The sequence below is a fragment of the Vanessa cardui genome, chromosome 20 (assembly GCF_905220365.1).
Source record: "Vanessa cardui chromosome 20, ilVanCard2.1, whole genome shotgun sequence".
Classification (NCBI taxonomy): Eukaryota; Metazoa; Arthropoda; class Insecta; order Lepidoptera; family Nymphalidae; genus Vanessa; species Vanessa cardui.
The window spans coordinates 736,749-745,556 of NC_061142.1; the positions used below are offsets into that span (position 1 = coordinate 736,749).

Consider the following 8,808-nt stretch of genomic DNA (forward strand, 5'->3'; position numbering starts at 1 on the left):
AGGTCCAACAGGCAAGAGAGCTAGAGGCAGACCTATAGACCGTTGGACTGATGACCTACGAAAGGTAGCAGGAGACAACTGGATGGATACAGCAAGAGATAGAGTACACTGGAAACAGTTGGAGGAGGCCTATACCCGAGAGGGGCCATGACTTAATATTAAATTACTTTACTATTACTTTTTAAACTTTTTTTATATTAGGAATAGGTCAACTTTTTGTATAATTATTTTGAATACTTACTTTAATATGTAGTAGGATTAAGTCAAGGAAATAAATAAAGGCTTATTATTATTATTATTATTATATTTGGTCCTTCAAGCCGGATATGGAAGAACAGGATATGGAAAAAGTGTCATGCGAAATACGGATGTAAGTACATTTGTTTTAATAGGGTTAAGGGTGACTAGTGAGGTCACCTCTGATACAAATAGTTGTTGATTCGATTGAACACAACTAATTTGGTTGTTACTTGTGAAATTAAATGCTGCTAGCTATTATGAGGTCTGTAGCGGAATTGTGGATCATTCAATAAAAAACATATCGAATAATTATATCAAATTATATTTGTACATATTTTACAAATAAATTAATTGGACTAAACGTTCTATTTATTATTTACAATGTAATCACCCTTATCACACATTTTCATTAAGTCCTTTACTATAGTCTGTTCGCGTTAAGAATGCAGTGAGTTGTCATTGTTTACCGGCCTGACTCCGCCCCTTGACCAATCAAATCCTTTTTAACAGCAGGGTGAAGGTGTATGCACATTTGTGTTGAAATTCCAACAAATTATATTTGTTTTAAAGACTAAGTATAATGAATTTAAAAAATACACATTAAAATAAAAAATCGAATCGGGGTGAATATTCAACAAAATTCTTAACACTATATACAATCGTTTGCGAATCTTGCCATCGCGATGTAGAAATTTACATATTTTGACATAACGTCATCTAGTAGCTATAGGTTACATTTATTATTACGTGTACAGCTTGAATAAATTAAATATAAATATATAAATAAACAATATTTAAATTATAAAAATAAAAATATCAGTTAATAATTAATTAAATGTGAACTTGACTTTGTAATTTGAAAATATTTGATTGGTCAAAGGGGGCGGAGTCAGGACGGTAAAGAATGACAACTCACTGCATTCTTAACGCGAACAGACTATAGTTAGAGTAAGTATGTACAATATTCGTTTTACTCTGAGTTTTATAACATTTTTATCGTTCTGGACAGTAGTTTTTTACATAATACATGCTCTTGGTATATAATTTGTTATATTTAATCTATCTTTGTAACAACGGCCTAAAATCTTTGAATGGAGAAAGACAAGAAGTCGACAGCAGCGATCACCGTTCGTTGCAACTACAGTCACTAGTGTTATAAGCGTTGGAAAAGGACCAATCAAATCAATATATACATATGTGCAGTCAATATTTTACACAACGTAAATATTTATATTAATTTGGGTCCACTAAAATTAATCAATCATTTTGTCTTTATTGTCAAGCTATATATTATGGACTAAAACACGATGCCGCTTTAAATTTGAAAACAATTCGCTCAGACGACAAAAGTTCGAACTATTAAACTATTTATTAAAACTTCATTCAGAATAACTTGAGAAGTTTTAATTAGAAGCCCGTGACATTTCGTATCGCTTTCTCTTCGTCGCGGGGCGACATCTGACGGTTGGAGTGGAACTCCATGGTGAAGGTGGCCAGGCCCGAGGACAGCGACCTGACAGTCGTGGAGTACCCGAGCAGCTCAGATAGCGGCGCCAAACACTGTATAACCTACAATAAATGGACATAAATTTATGAACAATGTGTATATGTTATCAGCAATCTGATAATTATAATAACTAGTTTAGCACAATAGTTTTGCATAATAAAAAAAATACTTTATTGTAATCTAGATTTATAATTTAGACGTATTATTTGGTGTTCCACAGGGGTGTTTTCTAGGACCACTTTTATTCTTAATTTGTATAAATGACCTCCGTAAGAACAGTCAACTCACTTCATTCATTTGTTAAACAATAGCATGGATTTTTGTTCTAAAACTTCAGATTAAATGTATGAGTTGGTAAGCTCTCTCAATAAAAAATAAAATACTAAATTTATTTATCGTAACGCATAAACAATTATATGTATATGTGTCCATATATGATTTAGGGAACTGGTGCAGCTATTGTTATAGGCTCGCAGTATATAACCTTATCAGTCATGGCCGCGTTTGAAGAAAATTGTTGCCAGACTACACAATGCGTACTTGAGTTCGTAAGTCATTGAGTCATTCCAAATAGATATTAAAGATGGTAATCATTGGATGCGTCACTCGATACGTATATGGACGATTGTGATTGGATACTGAAATTGCAGCAATAAATTGTAACTGAAGTGCATTAGTGTGGTGACCTTGTTCCCGTGGCGGAGGTGTATGTGCTGCACCTCTGCGCGGCGGCGCGCCAGGTCGGCCAGCAGCCGCGCCGAGTGCGAGTCGGGCACCACCAGCTCCAGAAACATCACCGGCTCCAGCAACACCGTCTCCGCTTCCGAGAACACCTTCGTATTTCAAATTAGTTATAGTTAACGGTACGTGTTAGCGCCTGCCATAAATAGCATAGCAACCTACTCACCTACCACTCATTTTATACGCATGTGACCACATGTTACCGTTCTGGACGGTAATCGCACAATAATTAAGCTGTACATCTCATTGTTCATTCGTTTGCGCCATATCATTGTACCATTCGCTAATAAATTCCCCAACTATACGCACGTCCAATAAAGAGTTCTAATTCTACAAGCATCGAGTTTTCTTTGAACTCATCTTATACAATACAATACAGTACGTAACCCATAAGCTGTGATAAGGTCACATTTCTTAACTATGTATAAATTGTCAATGATTAGTGGTTTATATTTACTTTTAAAATACGATCGATATGCTTCTAAATTATTTTAACGAAAATTTTAATAACTGAGTAATTTATTCTACGACTCTTTCTACTTCAGTTCAAGAAATTAAAGTCTTAGTTTATAGTGAGCGTCACCTCACGTCACGTCAGCCTCACCTTTCTGAGACACTGCGCGACGGCGGCCGTGACGGCGGCGTCGGCCGACCCGCGGGACACCTCCAACCAGTGCAGCGTCACCTGTACATCCACCAGCTGCCGGGCGGGAGATATAAATATCTCTAATCATTATATGCACTATGGAATAGTTTCATCTAAATAGATAGCAGTCAAAGAAGATATCGGTATTATTAATACTGGTAGCTATGTGGTCTTGGTATATATCCAATTTCACTAATAATAATTAAAATTTAAGGGACATATCTCAAATTGAATCTGTGCAAACAAAAGCTCGCCCACAACGCCTTCGATAGAAGCAAAAGGACGTACACACCATCTCCAATCAACACAAGTGATAAGGGAGGCTGATACTCACGGGGCAGGCGAGGCGCGGTCCGCGCAGCAGCGCCGCCGCCAGCCCGCGCCGCACGGCCTGCTGCTGGCGCGGCCACACCTGCGCTAGTTGCGCCGCGCTCTCCGCCGTGCGGTCCAGCCTGATATCAAACGATATCAAAGTTATACTGATTGCAAACATCGATGTGATCGATCATTTGTATCAAAAAGAAAACATGACCTAAAATTGATCCCTAGGGAACGCCATTTTGTTTACAAACAAACAGAAAATAGGAAAGATTCATTTTAAATATCGTCATACCGCGCTCTATTCCAAAAGGTACTAAAAGTAGCTAATTCTCCCACGACTTGTAACCAAAATTGACCAAAACAACCTATCATCATCTCCTACCTATTGTGTGCCATACCTAAGTAATAATTATCCTATTCGTAATCCACCCTTATTCACTTACTTGAGCACTTTATCCGGAGTGACTCCCTTTAGATGTTTGGCTGACATGGTGACCTTGACCTGCTGACGGGCGTTCCCGATCTTCCGGTCCACGACCAGCGTGTGCTGAGCTGTGCCCACCAGCGACTCCTTGTATGAGATTTGAGGGGGACCGAGCTCCACGTCGATCTTGTATTCACGGATGATGCGTTCCTTTATTATTTCTAAATGAAGTTCGCCCATACCTGGAAAAACATTTTCGGTACTTTAGGTTTTACTTGAACGATAACATTCGTTAAAAATAACGCACATTTAGCGTGAAAACCTAACTGCAATTCTCTGATTTGAGTCTCGACTATTATTCGGAAAGATGCAACTGCAGAATTTAGGAACTATAGAAGCACAAGCTACCAAGGCCGTTACAAGCAAATCCAGAGCCCGGATCCAAAAAATGATCTTTCTCAGTGATCTTCCTCAACTCTCAAAACTAATTTAGAGACACTGATGGTCCAAGAATTATTTCTTTCCAAAGTTTTACACGCTTTGCACGGACCGGCCAGCACGATCTGGCCCTGGTCGTCGTCGACAACCACGCGCAGGCTGGGGTCCTCGCGCGCCAGCTCCGCCAGTGCTGCCTCCAGCGCCGGCTGCAGCGCCGCGCTGGGCGGCTCCACGCTGCACAGGAACACGGCCTCCGGGACCGTGGCGCCTGAAGCAAATATGAACATTTATGTTATTTTCTTCCAAGCACACATGTAGATCATATGATGATATTAGTCATTTCCAAGGTTCCCAGGTACATAGTGATATGAACCAAATGTAAAAAACGATCTTACCTATACCAAGCAATTCTTCAGCAATCTCCATAGTTGTAGGTTCCGTGTCCATGGCCTGGAGTCGTAGCCGAGCGCTGGGCATCATCAGCTCCTCCTTAACGACGGGGTCTTTTAGCATCGTGGAGAGCCTGTCCTTCGCTCGGTTGGCTGCGGCCTGGGTAGAGGTGATGAGATCTCCGGACATGGTTGCCTGGAATTTACTTACTTCATAATAAATATTTTTACTTTTTCATAAATAACATCATCAATATTACATAATTTGAAGTCGTTTCTGAAAATGATTACAATCTTACCTTAAGCGCACTGACCACAGCTATATTCCCACCCGTGACTTTCTCCACCGGTTGGTACTCATCTGCCAAAGCCACGTACAGCAGACCTGTCTGAACACATTGACCTTGAACTCTTTAATCTTGACGACTTATGGAGATGAGCTCTAGTATGACAGAAATATTTTTTGAGCTGAGATGGCCCAGTGGTTAGAACGCGTGCATCTTAACCGATGATTGCGGGTTCAAGCCCTGGCAAGCACCGCTATATATATGTGCTTACTTGTGTTTATAATTCATCTCGTGCTCGGCGGTGAAGGAAAACATCGTGAGGAAACCTGCATGTGACAAATTTCATCGAAATTCTGCCACATGTGCATTCCACCAACCCGCATTGGAACAGCGTGGTGGAATATGTTCCAAACTCTCTCCTTAATGGGAGAGGAGGCCTTAGCCCAGCAGTGGGAAATTTACAGGCTGTTACTGTACTGTTACTGTACTGTTACTGTTACTTTTTTTTTTTTTATGTCATAGATGGCAGGCGGGCAGCGCACCTGATTGGAAAGTGATTACCACCACCCATGGTCATCTGCAACACCCGGGTATTACAAGTACACTTTAACAAATGAGTACGCACTTTTCTTAATGATTCTCAAGTCGTATCAGTATATATTTTCGTTTTAAAAAATGGACAATAGGGTTTTTGGTTAAAAGTCATTTTGGTGTGGAAAAAATAATGTGAGGTTTCGAGATAAGTTCACTTACCTGTTCACTCTTGTCTCTCGCTAGGTTATAAATCTTCTGGCCCTTATTTATCTCCCCACTGTAAAGCCTCAGGAATGTCAGAACGCCTCTCTGATCGTCATGCTGCACTTTAAACACTCTCGCCGATAAATCCTTGTCAAAACTCTTGTAGATGCGGTTTCCTTCGAAGGGCGAGGGGAGATATGACACAATACCATCCATCAGTGTTTGAACTCCAATGTTTTTGTACGAACTCCCGCACAGAATAGGAAATGCCTTCATATCTATCGTACATCTCCTGACAGCTTGCGCTATTTCAATACTGTTAATGTTATCCAGAGATTCCTGCTGGATTATTATCTCTGCCAGCTGATCGTCTAGAGAAGAAAGCGTGTCTACGACTTTCCTATGTTCGTTGAGGGATGTTTCCCAAACTTTTCCATCAGACTTTTCCGTGAGTTTACGCCGCGTCAAGTTCTGTCCTCGACCATGTGTCCAAATGACTTCTTCCAGAGTGATGAGATCTATTAAACCTGTACAAATAGTAAATAGGAAACCAATATTGAATTCGTGTTCACTCATTCGAACATCAAATTAATTTATGTCAGAAAGAGATACATCAATGTTTAACTAAATATGAAATAAAGGTAAGGCTCTATATACATATATTGGTACAATCCCCATAAATTACAAATAAATTTTTACCTTACGTATAAGCTGTGACATCTAAAGATAATTATATCAACATGAACAATCAAATAACTCTTTTTTTTCATTTACCACAAAAAGGTAAACCTGCGATATTTGTAAAAAATATGCTGCACACCATCGCTCATAGACAATGACGCTGGAAGAAATATTAACTATTCCTTACATCGTCAATGTGTCACCGACCTTGGGAACTAAGATGTTATGTCCATTGTGCCTGTAGTTACACTGGCTCACTCACCCTTCAGACCGGAACACAACAATACTGAGTACTGTTATTTGGCGGTAGAATAACTGATGAGTGGGTGGTACCTACCCAGACGGGCACAATGCCCTACCACCAGGTTTATGAAAAGACCCTGACGATGATTGTGACCCGAGCAAATAAGAACTTACCGATAAGCTTGCCCTCGTACTGCACCGGCGAGTGCAGCACGAGCGGCGTGACCTGCAGCTTGTCCTGCACGGAGCGGGCGCAGGCGGCCACGTCGGCGTCGCTGCGGTCCAGCTTGTTGAGGTACAGCACGCGCGGCACTCTGTACGTGTCCGCCTGCCGCCACACCGTCAGCGTTTGGGCTTCTACGCCTGTACGAGGATTAACAATATGCTATATTTGTTTTGATGCTCAATATAACTGCTTTCAATATAACTCCTCTTATTAAATTATTTTATTTTAAATAAAACATATAATTCAATAACAATAATGTTACTTATTCTTCTGGATTCTATTCTTTTATAATTATTTTTTAATTCAATATTAAAACATTATTGATTCCACAGCAACCATTCTCATAAGTTGGCTATTACTTATCAGAAGCATCAAGGCATATTGTTAGGCACAACTGGTCACAAACAAAAGTAGTATTATGACTATATGGGTTGGAAAATGCAACAGAATAGAAAAAAGAGAGATAATTGAGATAGAGTGGTGTCAACGGTGTTATTAAGGAATGCTAATAAGATTATATATGTGTCAGAAAAACCTAGACATTTTATGAGATGGACCCAGAGGTTGAATTCAGGACCTTACATAAACCATTAGATATATCAGCCACCATTAAATAGTGTAAGTATCGTTCTATGTCTACATAAATCTAGATTGTTAAACAGATAAATAATTTGAGTGAAACAGATCATGTTGTGGTCAGAAAAACTTACCAGCAGATCCATCTAGTACAACAACAGCACCATCTAACACAGCAAGGCTCTGCTCCACTTCCATTGTGAAGTCAATGTGGCCGGGTGTATCGATCAGGTTAATCTGGTAACCTTGCCATGGGAAGGACACAGCTGCACCTGTTATGCAAACATTAAGCATTAATTATCATGTTTAGAATATTGTACACATTGAATATAAAATGTATTGGCAGTGCTGTTATCTGTTTTAAGTGAAAATCACAAAACCATTAGTTTATAATTATCACTATTTTGTTAGCTTTAGGCAGTTAAACAAATTAAAACTCAGTTCACTTGTCTGGGTATGATAATGCAATATTAAGCTGATTTTTTAGCTGAATATTGCATTTACCATTTGCTCTAGGCCATCTGAGTTCATTAGGCTAAGCTTCTAACAAAAAGGCATTACCTATTCCATGAATAAAATGATATTGCCAAATTAAACATATTTTGAAATTGCTATGTTATTTTATACTGCATGCAAGTAATATCTGTTTAGCTGATAGAGATCTAGCAATGGGAAAATTCTCCTATTTAATAATAATAGAGCTCTGTCCGGTGAATAGAAAATATTCAAGTGTATTTATAGTGATCAGGAAGTAATGGCCTTAATAGTAAGATAATCTTTAAGTCATTCTTACAAGTAATAGTGATTCCTCTTTGCCTCTCCTGTTCCATATAATCAGTGACGGTGTTTCCATGGTGAACTTCACCCATAGACCTGATGGTACCAGAGTAGAAGAGCATTCGCTCGGTTGTTGTAGTTTTACCTAAGAAATTAAAATCAAATAGAAGTTGTCAGACAAAACTTAATTTGGTTTTGGATACGGTTGATTAATAAAAATTAAGCGACATCTTCGTTTATATTATTAAAAAATAGATATATACAGAGAGAAAATATGATAAATGTAATCATAAAATTTTTAAATAATGTAATTAATGAGTTCCAAATGTGATATAACCTAACCTGCATCTATATGTGCCAATATACCGATATTTCGAATTTTAGAACTGTTATTTTTTTCTTTTCTTTCTTCCGCACTACAATATCTTCGTATTTGTGCATTTCTTAAGAATTTTCTGTAATAATTCACAACACTAAAACTCTTCATATCCCCCAATGTCAACAAAACAAAACAGATAATAAATGACAACTTTTTGAATTAAATGTCAATGTCAGAAATGTACGTTTCTGAACG

General features: G+C 38.6%; 1 protein-coding gene across 1 annotated transcript; it reads right to left on the reverse strand.

Annotated features, from left to right (window-relative positions):
- Positions 1-1,201: 1,201 nt before the first annotated feature.
- Positions 1,202-8,757, reverse strand: LOC124538494 (ribosome-releasing factor 2, mitochondrial). Its single transcript, XM_047115573.1, has 13 exons — positions 8,577-8,757; positions 8,251-8,379; positions 7,592-7,729; positions 6,830-7,018; positions 5,747-6,258; positions 5,006-5,095; positions 4,713-4,902; positions 4,430-4,585; positions 3,899-4,121; positions 3,469-3,586; positions 3,093-3,188; positions 2,434-2,580; positions 1,202-1,809 (listed from the first exon to the last, which is right to left on the reverse strand). Exons 1-13 carry the CDS (start codon positions 8,719-8,721, stop codon positions 1,648-1,650), a joined length of 2,295 nt encoding a protein of 764 aa, XP_046971529.1. The 5' UTR covers positions 8,722-8,757; the 3' UTR covers positions 1,202-1,647.
- Positions 8,758-8,808: the final 51 nt, after the last annotated feature.

Excerpts from the sequence above, each read along its gene's own strand:
- LOC124538494 (XM_047115573.1), bottom strand. The coding sequence starts at position 8,721 with ATGAAGAGTTTTAGTGTTGTGAATTATTACAGAAAATTCTTAAGAAAT. Across the intron at positions 4,586-4,712 it reads TGAAGAATTGCTTGGTATAG|GCGCCACGGTCCCGGAGGCC; the intron begins GTAAGATCGTTT and ends TATTTGCTTCAG. Across the intron at positions 1,810-2,433 it reads ACCTCCGCCACGGGAACAAG|GTTATACAGTGTTTGGCGCC; the intron begins GTCACCACACTA and ends CATTTATTGTAG.